Source organism: Ursus maritimus, unplaced genomic scaffold (genome assembly GCF_017311325.1).
Source record: "Ursus maritimus isolate PB19 unplaced genomic scaffold, ASM1731132v1 scaffold_5, whole genome shotgun sequence".
NCBI classification, from domain to species: Eukaryota; Metazoa; Chordata; class Mammalia; order Carnivora; family Ursidae; genus Ursus; species Ursus maritimus.
This window is the reverse complement of record NW_024426663.1, coordinates 60843952-60864819: the sequence shown is the minus strand read 5'-3', so window position 1 is coordinate 60864819 and position 20868 is coordinate 60843952. Positions and strand designations below refer to the sequence as shown.

At 38.7% G+C, this 20868-nt stretch overlaps 2 protein-coding genes across 3 annotated transcripts in view; both read right to left on the bottom strand.

Annotated features, from left to right (window-relative positions):
* MEIKIN (meiotic kinetochore factor) overlaps positions 1-7839 on the bottom strand; it is a 93018-nt gene extending 85179 nt beyond the window's left edge. The window contains exons 1-4 of the mRNA XM_040622706.1: positions 7707-7839; positions 7475-7562; positions 6777-6864; positions 4987-5047 (exon numbers count right to left, since the gene is read on the bottom strand). Of these exons, the coding sequence (XP_040478640.1) occupies positions 4987-5047; positions 6777-6864; positions 7475-7562; positions 7707-7839 (370 nt within the window). The remainder of the gene's footprint in view (positions 1-4986; positions 5048-6776; positions 6865-7474; positions 7563-7706) is intronic.
* Positions 7840-14642: 6803 nt separating this feature from the next.
* The window catches only part of ACSL6 (acyl-CoA synthetase long chain family member 6), a 40800-nt gene continuing 34574 nt past the window's right edge, over positions 14643-20868 (bottom strand). For both annotated transcript variants that reach the window (XM_008698965.2, XM_040622491.1), the window contains exon 20: positions 14643-15306. In XM_008698965.2, the coding sequence (XP_008697187.2) occupies positions 15169-15306 (138 nt within the window). In that variant the 3' untranslated portion in view covers positions 14643-15168. The remainder of the gene's footprint in view (positions 15307-20868) is intronic.

Genomic DNA, 20868 nt, shown 5'->3' with positions numbered 1-20868 from the left:
CATATTCTTCATTGCTTATTTGCAATCAACAATTGTTTTCCTGGAAGACTGAAGGATTTCTCTCTTTATCCTGAGGATCTTTAAGTTATATCGTGTTGTGCCTTGGTATGGGTCTTTTATCATTTGTTATGATGGGCAGTTGGTGGGCTCTTTCGTTATATACACTCATGACCATTTTTAATTCTAGGAAAATTTCTAGCTTTAGGTGTTTAATAATTTCCTTTCTGTTTACTCTATAATGTCTGTAAGTACTATTTTTCAGATTTTAGAATGTCTGAACTCATCTTCTCATTATTTTTCTTTTTAAAATAGCACCTTTATTGCAATACAATTCATACTCCATAAATCTCCACCTTTTAAAGTATACAATTTAGTGATTTTTAGTATACTCACAGAATTGTGTCACCACTGCCACTATTTTTATCTTTTATCCTCTAATGTTTGTTCAACTTTTGGAATATTTCCTTAAATTCATCATCCAATCCTTCACAGAATATTTTATTTCTGACTTTGTATTTTTATTTTTTAAAAATACTTTTTGTTCTCTAAATGCTCCTTTTCATAGTAGCCTATCCTTTTATCATGCATACATATTTGCATTATCTTCATGATTATTATTATTTCATTATCCTGAGGATAATGAAAACATGGCTTTTAAAATTTTTCTTTTCTTTGGACTATCTGTGTCCTTCAAGCTTCTTTTCATTCGGTATCATTTATTTTAAATGCTTCCGTTAAATGCCTTGTAATTATTGAATGTTCAAGAATGAGGCACTAAAACATTAATTGGAAACTCTAGATTCATGAGTGGCATTTAGGAAGTAGTGGGCTTCACAGAAGGGTATTTAAGATAGGGACCAGTCATTATTGCCATAATATAGGTCTCCTTCTGGGCAGAAAAGATTCCAAAAGCAGAATCCTCCAGTCACCTAGTTGGGGAGTATCTTCCTGAGTGGGGTAAAGTGGAATAAGGGGCCTGAAAGTTATACCAATAAGTATACAAACTTTATTTAATTTCCTTCTCGCCTCCTTGCACCCCTACTATTTTTCAATATAGCATCCCTGAGTCCAGATCCTCTGCTTCAATGTATCTGCACTGTCAAAGTAGGAAAAAGAGTAGCTGCCTGACCACAGTATTGCGAAAGGGATCGAAGCATTTAACCACTACTTTTTTTTTTTTTTAAGATTTTATTTATTTATTTGACAGAGAGACACTGTTAGTTCCTTTCTCTTTTTTCTTTTCTTTCTTTCTATTCTCATTTACTCTTTCTCCTCTTTCCTTCCTTCCTTCCTTTCCCTCACCGAGAGGGAACACAAGCAGGGGGAGTGGGAGAGGAAGAAGAAGGCTCCCAGCGGAGGAGCCTGATGTGGGGCTCGATCCCTGATCGCCGGGATCACGCCCTGAGCCGAAGGCAGACGCTTAACAACTGTGCTACCCAGGCGCCCCTAACCACTACTTTTAAAGACAAAAATCCTATTTTCAACACTATCTGTACACATTTCTTCAGGAATATGTGATGCCTCTAATTCCTGAAACTATAGCCTGAATCAGTTTGTTTCTTCGTTTGTCCTTACTCTAGGCATCTAGCTCTCAGTTATTTTTTCCTTTTGTCTCAGGAAAGGGAGAAGTAAATGTTTATGTTGAATCTTTCATACTAAAATAAAGTCCTGAATTAATTTTCATCATGCTGCAAAATTACTATATTCCAAGATAGAATTAAAATGGTTACTTATACATTAAATTGAATTCTGTAGGCTGTTCAAAACCTAACCATTTACATTTTATTATGGGAAAAGTATTTCAGGTTTCAAATATCAATCAACAAATGACATCTTAGAATACAACCCGTTTGCAAATTAGAGACAGTCTATTCTCTATTTCCTTCTATCTTTTACACATCAACCTGATAAATCTACTAACCAAGGACATATATTGTGTATTTAAACTACAATTTAAGAAAATAGTAATTATGGTAAAATAGTTTATTTTCTCTAAACAGAATATAAAACTCATTCAACAAGCATTTGAAATTATATTATGTCTCAAACATGGGATAGGAACATAAAAGGTAGGGCTTATTCTCAATGGCTTTAGAGCCAAGAGTAACAAAAGCAATAATACTGTTGTTTTGAGCCCTAACAGAAGTATACAAAGAGTACAAAGAATTCTCAGGAAAGAACAACTCATGTAGGAAGAGAGAAGAGGGGTCTAGAGAGTTCCCAGTAGAGACAGCACCTGATTTTTTTCTTCTTAAAGAACAAGTACAAGTTAAACAGGTAAAGAGGGGAGAAGGAAGGAAATGCATTTGTTGAACACATCCCATGTTCTTTTGTACTATATTCTAGGAAATATTCCTCTATTCTAATTTCTAGCCAGCTAATTTGATTTTGAGCTGAATTCATTTCAATATTCGGATCATTTACTGAGTTTTTAAATTTGACAATATCTTTAGTTTCTACGGACTATAATTATTGTTAAAACAGACTGTTACATTATGGATCCAATGGGCTCTTGTCTTTATTTTTTTTAATATTTTATTTATTTATTTGAGAGAGAGAAGGTAAGAGAGCATGAGCAGGGGGACAGGCAGAGGGAAAAGCAGACTCCCCACAAAGCAGGGAGCCCAAGGCAGGGCTCAAACCCAGGATGCTGGGATCACGGCCTGAGCCGAAGGCAGAGGCTTAACCAACTGAACCACCCAGGCACCGCGGCCTCTTGTCTTTTAAGAGATAAAGTTTTTTGTTATTTTTCAGGTGTTAGTTATTCTGTTTGCTCAGTTTGTTGCCTCTCTTCCATGCCACTGGTTTTATTCAAAGGTTTGGCTGCTCCTGGTTGTCTGTTCATATCTTTACTTGAGAATCTTTGCTTGTACAGCAGTGCATATAAAGTCTGCAACAGCAGCCTACTTCTGGAGACTTTTATAAGAGTGTTGAGACATTCTGAGAACCTGTGTTCTGCATGGTGATATCCTCCTTATTTTCTGGGTATTGTAGGTTACATGGAGCACTGTCCTAATTGTCTGGCTAGTGTACACACTACAAGGCTCCATTATCAGAAATCCCACTTCAGGGGGTGACTGGGTTGCTCAGTTGGTTAAGTATCTGCCTTCAGCTCAGGTCATGATCCCAGAGTCCTGTGATAGAGTCCTATAAAAGGCTCCCTGCTCAGCAGAGTCTGCTTCTGACGCTCTTCCTGCTCCTTCTCTCTCACATGCTCACACTCACTCCCTCTCTCAAATAAATAAAAAATCTTAAAAAAAAAAATCCCATTTCAGAGAGCCATACTACATCTTTATCCTGGGGTTAGCAAGCATAAGCATAATCTATCTCTTTCACATTTTACTCCCTCTGCTATCCCTGTGGCAATCTGGAGTTACTTCAGACTCTCTTCTGCTTCTCACTCCAGCCCCAAAACTGACACTTAGGAGCCAAACCCTTAGTTCACTTTGCTTAGTAGTAGTTCCCAGGGTTTATCCTGGCAGTCAGCATCGTAACTGTCAATGTTTCCAATGTAGAAAGGGATGGGGAGGAAGAACCAGGTCACATAGTGACAGAATGTAGTGTTTAATCCATCACCTTGGCAATTCCTTCAGGGTCCTTTCTATTACAATTTTTTTTAAAAGATTTTATTTATTTATTTGACAGAGATGGAGACAGCCAGCGAGAGAGGGAACACAAGCAGGGGGAGTGGGAGAGGAAGAAACAGGCTCATAGCAGAGGAGCCTGATGTGGGGCTCGATCCCATAACGCCGGGATCACACCCTGAGCCGAAGGCAGATGCTTTAACCGCTGTGCCACCCAGGCGCCCCCAATTTTTTTTTTTTTTTGCATTTATTGACCAACTGTTTCAAATGTCTCTAGAGCTATTCTTACCTCAGCAGTGGTTTTTCTCTGCTCTTCAAATATTCAGCAATCTGATCTCATCTGCTTTCAAGAATTCCTCAGTATTTCTGGTGTGCTGATGGCACCCTTTCTTATTTTTAAAAATAACTTCGATTACACCAATATGTAGATGGCTCGTAAATTTCTATCAGCAGCCCTGCATATCCAGCTGCCTATTTGGCATTCTACTTAATCATCTTAAAAGTACCCATAACTTAATATATTAAAAACATAATTTATGATCTTTCCCTCAAACAAGATTTTTTTTTCCCGTAAATGGCACCACCTTATATCCAGTTACGCAAGCCAGAAACAGATGTCATCTTTGATACCTCCATCTCCTTCATTCTTCTTTTGCCAAACTCTGTTAGTTTCATTTCTTAAAATACTCATGAGCTATGCCCATTTCTTTCCATTTCCAGTGTAATCCTTTAGTACAAAGTGCCATCATTTCCCCCCTAAACTACTATAATAACCTCCCACCTGGTCTATTTGCATCCATTCATGCTTATTTCCATGCCACGGCCAAGGTGATCATATATTTTCCTAAGTAAGACTTCAGTGGCTTCTTGCTGCTCCAAACAGAAACACCAAAATCTTTGACATGGCCTACAAGGCTAGGCAAGGTCTCTGTTCAACCTTGTCTTATTATTGCATTCGCCCCTCCTCTCTGTACTACAGCCACACTGGCTTTCTTTCAGTTCACTGAACTCATGAGGCTCAGTGACATATTAGGGTCTTTGCACATGCTATTGCCTCTGCCTTGACGGCTCTTAACCCATCTCCTTGCATGGTTAATTTCTCCTTTTCTTCCTATTTCAATTCAATTGCTATTCCTTCATGGAAGCCTTCCCTAAACTCTCCAATTAAACTCAATTAGTTATACTCAAGTCAATCTCTTTGGTAGTATTTATCTCAATTTTAATTTACTGGTGTGTGCTTGAAGGCTTTGAGGATGAGGTCCATTGTATAGGCAGAAGGATTCACCTTGGACTAGGAGAAAGACACCTCTTCCACTGAGATGGGAAGACGAGGCAAAAATACAAATGGGTCCTTACGTCTGCAAGAAACAAAGCTGAGGGAGTACACATCTGACAGTCTTACCTGATACTAGCTCACTATTGGATGAACTACTGTCAATCTGGAGGTCATCAGTCACTGACTCCTAAGGGAAATAAGAATTAAAGATATAGCATAAATTATGAGTCTGAATATTTTCATATTATATTTGGTTATTTTGATTTGGTTATTTTGAAAATGAAAAACATCAACTTTGTGTTTCAGTTTCATATCTAATAGATTCTTTCAGCCTACCGATCACAGATGTAATCTGATATTTAATATTAAATCCCAAAGTAAATATTAAAATACAATAACGTGGACATACCTACAGAGTCCGCAATATACTAGTCAACTAAGTACTGTGGGATAAACCAGCAACCAGAAGTTAAAGGTGAATATTTTTCTGATCCCCTAGGTAGGAAGGGATTTTCTTTCTCTAAATATGAAAGCAAAATAAATCAAAAGACTGATAAGTCTAAAACACCAGAAATATGATTAAAGGCAAACAAAAAATATATAAATATTTGTTATACGTGTGTGTAAAAGTATAACTATCTTCAACATATAATGAACAAGCATTTCACAAAAAAGAAACACAATTGGCCAAAAAAATGAGGAAAAATAGCATTCAGAGAAATGCAATATCAAATAACATGCTACTTTTCATCTATCAAATATATGTATTTTTTTCTTTAAAAATTGAAATTCAATTAGCCAACATATAGTACATCATTAGTTTCAGATGTAGCATTCAATAAAATATATGTATTTTTTTAAGTATCAGGTAAAATGGTGCCAAGTGGCCAACATGAATCAAACTTTAAACATGACCCAACCCTTGACTACTGCGAAGTTATTTGTCTTAGGATAACAATTTTAAGGTACACAAAAAACTTCCGTGGTACAATGTCCACTGATACCTAAAATGGCAAAGTCTGGGAAACAATCTCAATCCTCCAACCACAGGAAAATAGTTATATAAATTACAGTATATCTATCTATAAGACAAAGCACTATTTAGACACTAGAAATCATATTTTTGAAGACCATTTAATGTTAGAGAAATATACAATAACAACTTCTAAACTGAAAAAAAGGTACAGAAAAAAGGAATGTAAAGAAATACATAAAAATTAGAAGAAACTTTTTAAACACTTTTTTTTTGCATTATCTGAAACATCTACAAGGAACACTTAACACTGTTAAAATCTAGGGTAAAGCCTTTAAAAAAAAATGCCTTTTGTTGAAATGGCCCACCCCCAAAACACATATTTTAGAGAGATATGTAATCTAAAGCTCTGGAACATGACTATTTAATGCTAATGGTAGATGAGTCACAAGCAATTTTAAAATCTGAGTTTCTCCAAATTACTGCTATGTATCTTTAAAATATTGTACAGAATCCCCATATTAAATACAGTAGATCAAGAAGTTATATAATATTCTAATGGTAATGAACACTGTTTCTAGTTGTTAATGGAAATTCAAATGAATGAAAATGGCTTTAAAATGGTTTAAGTGCTACTAAATGTAAGGGGGTTACTGAGAAAAACTTACATATACCTGTTTCATAGAAAATTAGTGAGTAATGGGCATTTCTCAAATTTTTGTCAAGGGAAATTAAAAACAAAGAAAAATATGGCTATGAATCCACCAGAATTAGTATTCAAGGCCCTGTCTAAGGAGAAAACACGAATGTTTACAAAAACGCTAGGAAGCTATGTAGTCTCTATTGAACAAAATCATTAATTACACTTTAATCTGGAGGCACATCAGTTACCCTTGGTCTCTGCTTTAAGTATATTCAAGGTCGGTAAGAGAAATATACATACACTCAATGGAGCAATCTTCTCATCTGGGGGCTCTTCATTAGTGCTATTTTCTTGCAGGCTTTTCTGTCCTGTAACTCTTAACTGAGTGCTAAAAAACAAACAACGCAATTAATTTGCATAGTGTGGGCTTGGCTCTCCACATCTCCCTTAACAGTTTGCACTATTCAGAATCTTAAAAGCTATTTGGGGACGTCATTAGGAAAAAGCAAAGATTCTAATGGGTTAATTGTACCCGTACTCGCTAATGTAACAAATGTTTTCCTGAAGGTTATATCTCACTTGCTTTTAGGGAAGTTGGCAAAACTGCTCTTAAAAAATTTTTTTTAAATAAGTATTTCCAGGGGCACCAGGATGGTTCAGACAGTTGAGCTCCTACTAAAGATTTCGGCTGAGGTCATGATCTTCTGAGTTCTGAGATCAAGCCCCTGGGGCTCCGCGCTCCCCAGGGAGTCTGCTTGGGAGTCTCGCTCTCTCTCCCTCTCTCTACTCTCTTCTCCCTCTCTCTCTCAAATAAATATATCTTTTAAATAAATAAATCAATCTAAAGTCAAATTTCTGGGTCTATGTTTTGACAGGAGCCAAATCATAAAGAGTATTACACCTGTTTTCTTGCTTGACTCTTAGAACGAGAGGCAGAAAATGAGGACTAAAGTTTTGAGGAGGCAGAAGGCATAGGCTTGGCACTAGTGGCTACGCACCTCCGTGGCCTAGAGCCGCTAACTCCCTGCCCACTCCACTCTGCTTTCTCTGAGATCTTCTGCAAACGGTGCGCTCTTCCTTTCAAGCCTAAGAGAGGACACGTATTTCAGGGCCAAGCTCTGGAGGCTGGCTTGCCGCCCTCGGGTGTCCCTGGGCCGAGGCCTAGTCACCCCCGCCTTTTCGCTCGCCCACCCTGGGCCCTGCTCCACAGGTTTGCCAGCTGGGGCTTACAGTGCGCAGAGTGCCTCCTGTCTGGACCTGGGGGGGCCTCTGCCTTCACGGTGGGGCCTAGGTCCGGAGTCGGGGTGACGTTGAGCCTCTGGCCCGCCCGCTTCTTGCGGGTATAGACCCGTAGTGACCACATTGCCACCCCACCCCCAAGGCCTCGGGGACCTCTTGGCCCTCCACAGCCTGTCTCTTCGCCTTCCTGAGGAAACAAGCTACTGTCTGAGTGCGCCACCGTCCGAATGTAGCTGCCTGTGGAGCAGTAAGACAGGAGCTGCGCGAAGAAACGGAAAAAGTCCACACTGCCAACGCCTGACTGACTGGAGCGTCCTGCTCCCCTCCCGCCCTTTTTTTTTTTTAATCTCGAACAAGCCACGCGATGGCTTCTGGGAAGCGGAGTGAAGAGGAGGCACCGCCCTCTGGAGACGGCCCCGCCTCCCTGGAGGCGTGGCGTCCGGGTTTGAGGCAGTGGGCCCGCTTGCTTCCCTCACAGGTGGCGGAGGTTCATGGGTTTCTCGCCTGGAGGGAAGCTTAATGGGGAAAAGCCTTTTTGTTCTCCAGGAGGTTGCTCCTTCGCTTTTCATTTCTTCCTTAGTGTGATGGGCCCTTCACGTGCATGCTACTGATGGCTCAGCCCCTCTCCTTATAACATTGCATTAAAGCTTTGATAATGGAGTTTGGGGGTCCGAACATAGGGAATCTAGCAGGGGATGGGAGAAGGGGACGGGGGCCGCAGGGCGTCACCTAACTCAGTGTGGGAAGATCAGACAGGAACGAAAGTACATTAAAGAATATCCTCCTGAGCAATGAACTTCAGCCCCGAGGCCACCAATATACTGGGGGCCATGGTATTTGAGAGTCTAAAGGAGCATTCGAAGATCTTGGTTCCAGGATATTTCTTCTTAAGGATAGTGGAATCCCTTAGCCCCTGCCCAGGAGCTATCTCCCGGACATCTGGGCAGCCTTACGGTTAAGGTAGAGAATTTCTTACCTCCTACTGTCTTGGGGCTCCGCTCGTTTGCTCTGCATCATTGCAGGAACTTAGGAATGACCACGCTCTCTCCGTACACAGTGGTTGAACCATCTGGCTGCATCTGATAAACATACTGTGCACATAATAACCATCTTCCTATTTTTAAAAATGACATTTCAAAACATTAAAAAATGCATTTGTGGAGATAAAATTACAAAACCCAAAGACTTTTTTTTGTGATTTTCCAATATTGTATGTGTGACTATAGCACACATACCACCACAATATTTTCATAATGAAATCACTCCGAATTTTTTTTAATTTAATATAGGCTCATAGAAAACCACGACAGTTGATTCAGTATATAATTAATCATTAAAACTTAGCTTTGTAAAGAACAGAAGGTGGCTATTCTTACTTAATTAGATACAGTGCTTTGAGTCCCTGAATCAATACTTACTGAGCACCGTGGTCTGTGTTAGACATTGTGGTAGGTCCTGGGGATACAGAGGTGTGTTAGAAATGGTCCTTCAGTCTAGGATCTCATAGTGTTGTTGCAGTACAAAGCAAGTATCATATTTCAACCTCCTTTCTTTAGTTATATCCATAATATGCTGACAGGCAGTCTCTAGTTTACAAGTCAGTTCTCCAGGCTCTCCTCTCTCCCTTTGCGGGCTGTTGTGAAAAAAACTTGGAGTTCTTAAATGACCTGTGGGAGGTCTGGGTCCTTCCATGCCCTACACCTAAAAACGGAAGAAACAATGAAAAAGGAAAGCAGCTTAAAGCAAAAGCTGATCTGTGATTTGCTGGCCCTATGGAGGTCGGTCTCACTCTACCGGTCTGCATTTACTGAAATGCCATCAAGCAAAGATTTATGGGAGTTAACACATGGGGTTTCAAAACTGGAAATAAACTTTGGAATGATTTCTTGAGCCAAAAGAAGTCCTTGGAGATAGTCTAGTTGTTTCCTCATTTTGCAGCTGAGGAAACTACAGCCTAGGGAAGCTCATTATGACGGATGATTGGCATAGGCAGCATGAGTCTGCTGGCATTTGGCTAGTGTGTTTGTCATGACCCTGTTCCTCCTAACACATGGTTGGGTAGGGGGGAGGGGCAGCAAGGAAAGGAGTTTGAAGCCCTGGGTAGCAAAGGGATGAAAGAGACTACAGACAGATTTGGTCTGTTTAAAGCTTCACCCAGAACCAGCTTATAAAATGGAAGGAGATGGGTCCCGTACAAAAGGACGAGGTAGGGCAGACACATCTCAGTTCAATTATCTGTCTCCCCCCATTCTATCCCCAAATGCACAAATGCCAGTGCAAGCATTCATCCATGAGTTAAATTGATAATTCCATATCTAGGCTCAGAATTCTGCCATCACTGATTCAGTTCAGTCATGTGATGGGTTTGACTAGGTTTGGAGCAGTTATGGAGTTGCAAACTTCCGTGGGAGAACAAATTCCAAATTTTGAAGAGATTTTGGAAGAATGTTTTTTTTTGAAAACAGCCTGCTTGTGGCTTTAGGATTCCCTGGAGCTCAGAGTAAATCTTTCTGTATGCTTTCTTATTGAGTGACCGACCCACTGAGCAGTTTTGTTTGTGGTACTATCCATAGGTTTCAAGGTGCAACTGAAAACCAGTTTATTTTTATTTTTCCTTACTTGACAAGAATGAAAAAAACCAAAGTGATAGATGAAATGTATCATCAGGTATTGCAACCTTAATGCATATGAACATTATGCATGAATGTATGAAAAAGAACCAAGGGGATTTTTCATTAAATGGATATTTCTTTTATTTTTATTTTAAAAGATTTTATTTATTTATTTGAGAGAAAAAGACAAAGATAGCAAGAGAGAGCACAGGCAGGGAGGAGAGGGAGAAACTGATTCCCCACTGAGCAGGGAGCCTGACGGGAGGCTTGATACCAGAACCCTGGCATCATGACCTGAGCCAAAGGCAGATGCTTAACCGACTGAGCCACCCGGGTGCCCCCAAACGGGTATTTCTTGAGCATCCACTATGGACCAGACCTTCTGAATTACTGGGGCTACAACCTTAAGCAACTCATGGTGTGAGTGGGAGTGGGGCAGAGGGAATTTTCTAAGATAAAAGGATAGTTGAGCTGTTTTAAGAGCTGCGTGGTGGAAGGTAGTGGGGGGGGGGACTATATGTGCCACATGGAGGCACAGAAAAGCATGACGCTTTTAGGACACTACATAAACTAGTTGGTATGACTGGAGCCAAGGTTCCATGGGGGAAGGGCAAGAGAAGAGATGCTAGGCCCTGTGTGCTGAACCAGGGAGTCTGAACTTTATCCTGGAAACTATGGGAAGTCATCAAAGGAATATTAATCAGGAGAGTGGCATGACCAGATTTTCAATTTAGAAAGATCACACTGACTGAAAGCGGATGGTGAAATTTAAAGAAGCTGAGGTGGAAACAGGAAGACTAATTAAGAAAGAACGGTAATATTCCAGACAAGAGATGAGAATGGCTCCAACTATCCTAACAGCTGTGAGAATGGAGGGGTGGACAATAGCAAATCTATAGAGGAGGCAGAATCTGTGTAACTGAGGCATGGCAGAATGCACCATTTTAAGAACATGTAACTTAATTAGCTTGTATATGGGTAAAAGACATTATAGAAGTGTTGTTTAGGGGGACTCACCATGGAAAAATTGAATACAATTATTTGTTCTTTTAAAAGTATAAAAAATGACTTAAATTCAGGACATATTTGGTAATAAAAGTAAATGTGCAAAGCAAAGGAGAGTCTCTGGGTGGGGACAGTAAATCTCCGGAGTTTGAGGATTCTTAAAGAGAATGCAGAGTATGTTGACTGGTGTGATAAAGCTTGATGGAATGTTTGATTATCGAATGCCGGTAATATACCAACATCAGGGCATTATGCTATATAAATATGTAAAGTAATTATAAGCAACTTTGAGAAATGAAAAATCTTTATTTTTTACAAAAGTTTTCATAAATGCATTTTATATTTGATAGGCATGCTATTATAACAAAGCAACTAAAAATATAATTACAGTTAAGATACTTTTATGCATATTTAAAAGGTAATTTTTAATCTCAATTTTTAAAAATTGAAAGTAGAATAAGCAATTCTTGGAAAAATATCCATTTCCCCCTGCCCCATGCAATTGTTGCAATGACTTAACAAGGAAAATTAATCAGTCAAATGAATGTCTAAAAGCCACTGTCACCTCAACAAAACCTTTTCATTTTGGGACAAGGTTTAGAGATACTTGTATTCCAGGTATTTATCTATTGCCTCTGGGTTATGACCATTCATTGTTCTAAGTCAAGGGTTCCTCATTTAGGGCTTTGTCCTCCCTTGAATGCTAATCCCATTCTTAACTGCAGTTAATTGTAGAATCACAGAAAGGACTTTGTGCATACTTGAGAAAAAATTCAGACTATCAGGATTGTTTTCCTTTTCATGTTTATGCTTCCTTAAAATAAAAACAGGCAAGAAAATATAGCAACTTAATTCAACATATAATTTATCAATTTTATATATGATTATTCATTCTTTTTTTCCTGAGATATGAAGCAAGTTTGTAAGTAGTCTGTTTTCATGCAAAAAAACACATTTTTCCATTGTTTACATTCATTTCATAGTATTTTGTATTCTAAATAACTATATCACCTTTGTGCTTTATACATTTGGAAAATAAAGAATAATTTATTTTCTTTACTGCAGAAAAAAATAAAAGATGATCAGTTTGTTGATGGGTAATAAAACCAAATTAAGTGCTACCTTCAAGTTGCTGAAACATTACCTGACTATAAAAATTGCAATGGAAAGTCCTATTTTTTCTCATGCTTGCAGTTTTATTTAAACTTAGAATGAAAGTTTGACTTGCACATATGAGGGAGACATGGTATGTTTATTCCTCGGACTTGTGAGTTTGTGAGTTCCTAAATATGGAACTAGGCCTCTATGCCACACCTCAGCTTCTCTGTCTCACCTGGAGGAGAATCACAATACGATATAAAGATGTCTTTTACGGCAAAAGGAAAAAAAAATTGGTGTATATCCTATTTTAAAATATACAGGATTAGTTTGCAAAATGTGAAAATTACTAATTTATATTACCAATTACATTACTAATTTACATTTGAATGAAAACCGGATAAAAGGCCAAACATTTAGGAACACGTTTTCTGTAATTGATCTCTGTTACAGCTCTAGATTTTACATCCTATCAGATGTCCACTATAAATGTGAACGTCTTAAGTACATAGGCTTTTTCCATATTTGTTAAAGAGAAATACAAAATTTTTCCCCCAAAATGAAGTTGGGAAATCTGAGGCAAGAGGGATTTTTCCATTAACACATATTGTTTTATCTCTCCTTTATTAAAAAACTCAGCGGACTTAAACAGAGGAATAGATAAATGTACCTGCAGTGTATTTAGCGCCAACTGTTTACTTTTCTCAGCACGTCTGCTGTAACCTATTTAATGGCCCAAGTGTGATGCTTTTCACACAGATCAGGAAGGCCAGAAGACACGTGAAGATCTTTAAAGTGAGAAAAAGAAGAAATACTTAAGCTGTCCATAATCAATCATCTTTAACTACAGTGAGGTATAAATAGACTCAATATAAGTTTTAAATTATTTGCTCACGATACATTGTCCAAAATCCTTTCGGAAACAGAAGACAACTATGAAATTTTGATTGAGTGGAAAGACAATGGGAAGCATCTTCATTTTCTTCAGGTGTGAAGCTACTTGCCTTAAAATAGTGTGAATATCTAATTCAGTTAACGATTTTCTCTTTTAATTAGTAAAATATATTAAATATAAAAAAATTAATGCTATATAGATGTGGCCTTGGGACATTTTTAGAATTTGTTTTTTCAGAATTGCCTTTAAAAGTTAATATACACAGAACTAGCACATACACTAAAAGTCAGATTTATAAGTGTAAGTAGAGGGTCTGCAGAAAGAATATACCAAAGGAATATGTAAAAATTGGATAATGCATCAAATGAAGGTGTAATCCACTTTTGTCAAGACTGAAATATAAGTGTGTTATCACTGATACAGATTCATCCAGTAGGCCTGTGTGAGAACGCATTTTTTTTTTTTTAGCCAACAGCATTTATTTACAGCTTGGATTTGCTCCAGCAGAGAGCAACTTCTGCACTGCGAACGCTACCCCCATGTCTGCTTGCAGAGTTCTGTCTCTACTGAAGAAAACACTTGCCTAGGGACAGTTCGTTCTGCAGATGCACAGTCTATAGTTTGGAACCTAACTGATGTCCATGCTGGGCTTTAATTATATGAAATTGTCGGCACTCAGGTGCAAGAAGTATCTAAACACATAATGCAAGAAAGGAGGTTTCCATGGTTAAGCTTAGAAGCTGTAAAGATTTTATGGATGGAATTATGCCCTAAGAGATATTTATCTATGATGGACTTAAAAAGTTTTCTAGGGGTATTTTGAAGTGGTTCTTCAAAATTAAGTTGTTGAAAACCTATTTTCTTTGGAAATAACAACCCCACCTCCTCTTGTTCAGGATTACAGCCATATTGGGTTTCCCAGGCCTGGCATGGACATACTGAGAATGGAAGGCCTGAAAAACCCAGCAAGGAACACGGGTACATTAATTGTTGCCTATCCTGAGAAATAATTCTGGGTTTCTTTTCCCATGTCTTCCCCAAAGTTCCATTCATTGTACAGTCAACAGACATCTTTTAGAATTCATGTGTAAGAAGTCCATGGATATACACATATTATTCATGAAGTCATTGTACATTTTTTTCTAGGTAGTTTCTGAATATTTTAATGAGTTTAGTAAACGAGAAAATGTTTTGAAAGATTTTTATAAAATGTTATATAAATATAACATTTGTTTCAAGAATATTTGAATTTGCATTTTTCATGAATAAAAGTAAAAATGAGAGGGAAAACTTGTTCACATCAGTAAGCACTGTCATGTATAAAGACTCTGAAGTTATGTAGAACGTGCATTATGTCTTATTTTAGCATGATTCTGTACACATAGTTTTAATTTTTTAAGTCTGATTTAACTGTGATTTTGACAATCAGTTATTGAATGAGGTAGTCCACATTGCCTAGATATTTGCTGCATCTGGTTACTATTCCACAAATAATTAAGTACAGTATATCAGTTATGTTTTTCCTTTATGTTTAATAGGAGTTCTGTGAACATTGAGAATATATTACTTTTAGTGGTACACAGTCCTTGAGAAAAGTCTTGATTTTTACATTGCCATCTGTGATATTTTTAGCAGCTTGTTACAATATCTTTTTAATAAAAATAAAGTATACTCGGTGATGATAGAGAAAATATTGTTAAAGACCTCTTGGGACAGGAAAAGGCTCAATCATAAGGTCACGTGCTTATTCATTTTCGGCTGCATCATTCTGATTCATTACTTTCAAGAGTAACTATAGTATTGCTACACAGTCCATTATACTGAGAAGAACTTTCCTTGAACTTCACATGGAGATTGAGTAAAGCTCTTCTATTTGTTTTTTGAAGTACTCTCTCAGCTCAGGTCTCTTAGCCTTTAGTGTTGGTGTCAGCAAGCCATTCTGAACTGAGAACATGTCAGAGTGGATGTGAATGGCTTTAACCTAAAAACCAAATGCAGAATACGTCTTTATCAGGAATATAACATAGCATTTATAGCACACATGATAAAAGTAAACAGGCATATAAGAATAGATATATTGATACAGAAACACTATGCTCATTTAAAAGTCAAAATTATGTTAATAAACATTTCAGCCTATTTAACATGTCTGCAAGACACCTTTTTCTCTTCCTATTTCTTCATTTAGCCAGTCAACAGAAATTAACTGGCTGCTTATTCTGTGCCAGGTGCTGAGGATGCAGAGAAGAATCACAAGTGCCCTTGCCCACAGGGGGTGCCCAACGGCATCTAGCAGAGCAGACACAGAGCAATTATCAGGCAGTGTGGTACCCACAGAGTGACAGGTGCCGAACGCAGTTATGGCAGGGGGAGAAGGACGAGCAGTGGGGGAAGCCTTCCCAAATTACGTGAGTGTTAAAGAATGAGTAAGAGTTAACCAAAAAAGGAGGAGAAGTGGGTGGTGGAGGGCATTCTAGGCGGAGAAAACCCCAAGAATAAAGCTATGGGAGTGAGGAAATCCAAGTGGTTTCTGGTTGTAGTTACATGAAGTATAAGGGATAGAGCTGAAGTGGTCGATGTGACAGTTGATGGAGGAGCTCCAACTTTAGGCTGGAGTCAGTAGCAAGGCCCTAAAGGTTCTTATATGGGGCAGTGACATGGCTGAAAACACATTTTAGAAAGATCTGCCCAAGAGAAATGTGAAAATGGTTTTTGAGAACATTAAGATAAGAAACAGGGAAACCAATAGGATCTGGCCAATCCATGGGAGACAAGATAAGGACCTACCTACACTAAGAGCAGTGGCAGAGACAGACACAAGTAAGCAGTTCTAAGAAACATTCAGTGGGCAAGAGGTAGTAAAGAGGGAGGCAGTCTCCAGGACTCCCGAGTTTCTGATCTGGATGGATACACAGATGATGTTGCAATTCATAGGAGGAATATAAAGTCTTAGGGCGACGTGATGAGTCTATGTTAAAAAAAAAAAAAAAAAGATCCTGCCATGGCATTTTATCACATCTACTGGGAGGAGGCATGAAGGGATCAGATTTAGTGTTGCACACTTCCTATTTCTATGACGGATACTAGGGCCCCTCATGCAAAGCCCCTTTGCAAAATGCTGAAATGAGGACCAGAGATAGAAATTAACTAGGAGAGCCTGGGCAGACTCCACCCACACGGGGCTCCATCTGAAAGGGTCACTGACAATCTCAAGAGAATTTTATGATCTGGGCTTGAGTTTAATCCTTGAGTGATACTGCTTCCAAGAAATTGTGTCCTGACTCACAGCTGGGTCTAAATTAAATGATTTTGTTGAGATAATAGACCCAGAGCATTAAACTGCAAACGGGGTTATGAATTGCTCCAGTAGACTTTTTGATAACAATTTTTTATTACACTTCTGAAAAATAAAACTCACAGACCTGAGGCACAGAGACACAATGTGACTACAAATACCATTTGCTAAACATTCATGCCATTTGTCTTTACATGGATATTATTCAAAGTCCAAAATGCAATTCTGAAACTGAAGCAACAAACCTTTCCTTAGAATCTTCTGGCAGAGAAGCCCAGGTAGCACCAGTAAGAAGTACACCAAATCCTAACTACTCCCTAGGTATGTACAGTTGACCCTTGAATAACAACGAGGTTGAGGGGGGAGCAACTGAAAATTCGTGTGTAACTTTTGATTCCCCCAGAACTTAACTACTAATAGCCTACTGTTGACTGGAAGCTTTACCGATAACATAAATAGTTGATTAATACATTTTTTGTATGTTATACGAATTATATACTGTATTCTCACAATAAAGCAAGCTAGAGAAAAGAAAATGTTAGAAAAAAAAATCATAAGGAAGAAAAGAACATAAGGAAGAGAAAATACATTTACAGCACTATACTATATTTATTGGAAGAAAAAAAAGCCATGTCTAAGTGGACCCCCCCAGTTCAGACTCGTGTTGTTCAATGGCCAACTGTCATAGACATTTAGAAAATGAATTCAAAACATATGTGCTAAATATGCACATACATTCATCGGTTGTTTTGTGTAATTGATATTTATGGAGCAATTCCTTTGCATCAGGTATGTGTCAGGCATTAGGGATACAAAGAATAACAAGACACAGTCCCTGACCTCATGGATTTATAATCTAATGACAGAAGCTGCTATATGACATTGTAGTGACAGTGTGAGAGTGCCAGTACAGGGACAAGCACAGAGAAGGTCACCTTTCTCAGGCAGAAGCAGCTGCTTTGCTAATACCCACTCCTGACTTTTTCCATGCTAATGAAACCCTGATTTGGTTTGGGGCCAAAACGTTCTATGCCAACCATGACAATCACCTTCCCTGAGTTCCCAGCCACCCCTGCAGCTAGGGGACAGTCATGAGATCTATTTTTGGCTAGTGAGAAGGGAAAGTTTTTGCTTTCCTAATAAAAGGTTCAGACATAGCTATCTCCACCCACTCTCCTTTTTTCCTTCCTTGAATATGGACAGTGTCCAGAGTTGTAGTGGCCACCTTGTGATAAGCCAACATACGAAGAATGGAGAGTGGAAAGACAGGTAGATCCTAGGTCTTTGAGGACCTGTACCTTCCTTGGACTGCCTATCATTGCACTTCTTATATGAGAAAAAACGCAGAAACACACGCAAATTTTAAGACACTGTGGATTTTCTTTTAGAGCTAAATGCATTTCTGATACAGCACCCACCCCAGGCTTAGGGAGGGTTCATTGAAAAGAGACGCCCAAGTTGACTTGGAAGGATAAGTCAGCTTTAGCCCCACGAAGACAGCAAGGAGAAGGTGGAGTGGTTGCTATATGGCCCGAGGAGAGGAGGGTGCTCTAGGTAGAAGTAACATGTGCCAAAGCACATTTGAGGCATTCCATATGTAGGCTGAACATACGGTACAGATGGAGAAGAAAGCGATGGGGCTGGAGAGATACAACAGGGCTAAGTTATAAAGGATTAATATGCTAAAGTAGGGATTTTGGACATGATTCTTTCAACAATTTTTAGGCAGTGAGAGATGGAATGGCTCTTTGGAAAAACTACTGTGCTAGGGATGGACTGAAGTGAGGTTCAAGTGGGAAATTCAAGACCCGCCAAGAGACAAGACTGAGGGTGACTTGGGCTATAAAAGTTGGCTGTGGAGATAGAAATCGATTTGGGGGATAGAAAGGATAGGACTTACAATTTGCTTGGGTAAGTGGTAGAGAAAGAGAGATAGTAAGAATGGCTCTAGGTTTCTGCTTCAGCAGAAAAACTGGAGGAGCGGGAAGATTCTTGGGAGGGAAGATCAAGTATTTGTGTTAAAGTCTGAAATGCTTCTGAGACAACCAAGTGGTTTTTGGACACTGGATATGTTAGTATCAGTATGCAGGACAGAGCAGCTGCCTAGGCTTGAGACAGAGGAGCGACTTGACGAGTAGAAAGGAACTGGAGTGTGGGTTACAAAAGTCACGAGGACGAGAATGAGAGGTCACTCTGTCAGATGCTACTGTCATATAAGAACTATTCATAAAATCAGTGGACACAACCAGGAACTGACATATTCCAAAAATCAATTTATGTACCACCTCACACCCATTAGGATGGCTATCATCCAAGAAACAGAAAATAACAAGTGTTGGTGAGGATGTGCAAAAATTTGAACCCTTGGGCACTGTTGATGGGAACATAAAATGGCACAGTCACTATGGAAAACAATATGGCAGTTCCTCAAAAAAATAAAAATAGAACTACCATATGTCCCAGAAATTGCACTTCTGGGAATATACCCAAAAGAACTGAAAGTAAGATCTGGAAAAGACACTTGTACATCCATGGTCATAGCAGCATTGTTCATAGTAGCTAAGACATGGAAGCAATCCAAATGTCCACTGACAGATGGATAAGCAAAATGTGGTTATATGCATACAGTGGAATATTATTCACTCTAAAAGGGAAGTTCTGAAATGTGCTACAACATGGATGATACTTGAGGACATCATGCTAAATGAAATAAGCCAGTCACAAAAAGATAAATACGGTATGATTCCACTGATATGAAGCACTTAGAGTAATCAAAGTCACAGAGAGAGAGAATAAAATGATGGTTGCCAGGCTGGGGTGGGGGTGGGGGGACTGGTAGTGATTGTTTAATGGGGACAAGAGTTTCACGTTCACAAGATGAGAAGTTACGGAGATGGATGGTAATGATGACTGCACAACATTACAAATACATCTACTACTACTAGACTGTACGCTTAAAAATGCTTAAGATGGTAAATCTTATGTTATGTGTATATTACCACAATAAAAAAAATGGAAAAAAAATCAGTGTATGCAAATCATCTGCAAAATGTTCGGTATGTCAATGATTGTTGTCAAAACCTCTGATGTTAACAGCCTTGTGTCCTGGGAGGCGGGCCTTTTGAGATGGCAAAGAATTCTTTGCTCTGAAAACTCTGCATTATTCAGATGAAAACTCAATATACAAAGAAGACTCCTAAAACAGCTATACTTCCAACTTTCTAAAAATCCATAAAGAAAAATTCTAACAAATTCTTAAAATTTAAAAAAAATTTAAACCCATGCTTGTAATTTAAAAACGTGAAAGTGCTCAAATGAGCACAGCATTAATAAATCATATTCACTTTCTCTCTCAGACATTTGTTCAAATGAAGGATTCACTTTCGCTATAAATATAACAGCATTTTAAGGGTTCGAGTGTGTAGGGGAGAGGTGAGGAGGGAACGTTAGGCTAAAACTAGAGCTACTTATAGTTAGCTGCCTCAAACTTTACTCACAAAGGATTTCTACTTGGATATCTGATATAAATAGATGGAAATCTGAGGTTCTTGGCTAAAAAGGGGTATTGTCAAATGTTTCAAAATTAGTTACGTTTCTTGTAAAAAAAAAAAAAGTCTTACTTGAAAACTCCCTCAGTGTTCTTGATATTCAAATAAGCAAGGATTTGGTAAGGAATAGGGCTGCCATTTTTTGTACCCTCTGGAATATACTTTCTTTTTCTTAATTTGTTTTTATTAAACATAAACCATTCTAGGGGACCCAAAATTTACTGGAAACAGGTCCCAAGGGAGATATTTTTAGACACAGCACACTGAGAAGTAGGGGTTCTGCAGAGGCCACTGTTGGGGGTGCTATGGCGGTGGAGGTGGGTGTAGATAGGTAGGGGGTGGGATGAGGTTGGGGAGAAGCAGAGGTGTGTGGAGGAGGGATGAAGTGAGATGGTTGGGTTGGGGGGCAGGGGTGAGAGAGGCTCTCTGGTTCCAGTCCCAACTCCAACCACTCCAATGTTTGGTGCAAGCTCGACTTTTCAGGTAAGATGCCATCTAAGCTCTGCTGCTTAAAGAAGTTTGGAAATCACCACTTGACAACAAAGCTAATTAGCTTGAAGAAAATATGAACACAATCTGAATCAAACTTAATCTTAATCTGTGGATTAATTTAGTAACTCATGTTTACGGTCATGAAATGAAAAGCTGAAAATTGACAGTGCTAATTTCCTTAACTTTTTTTTTTCCCCTGAAGTTCTCT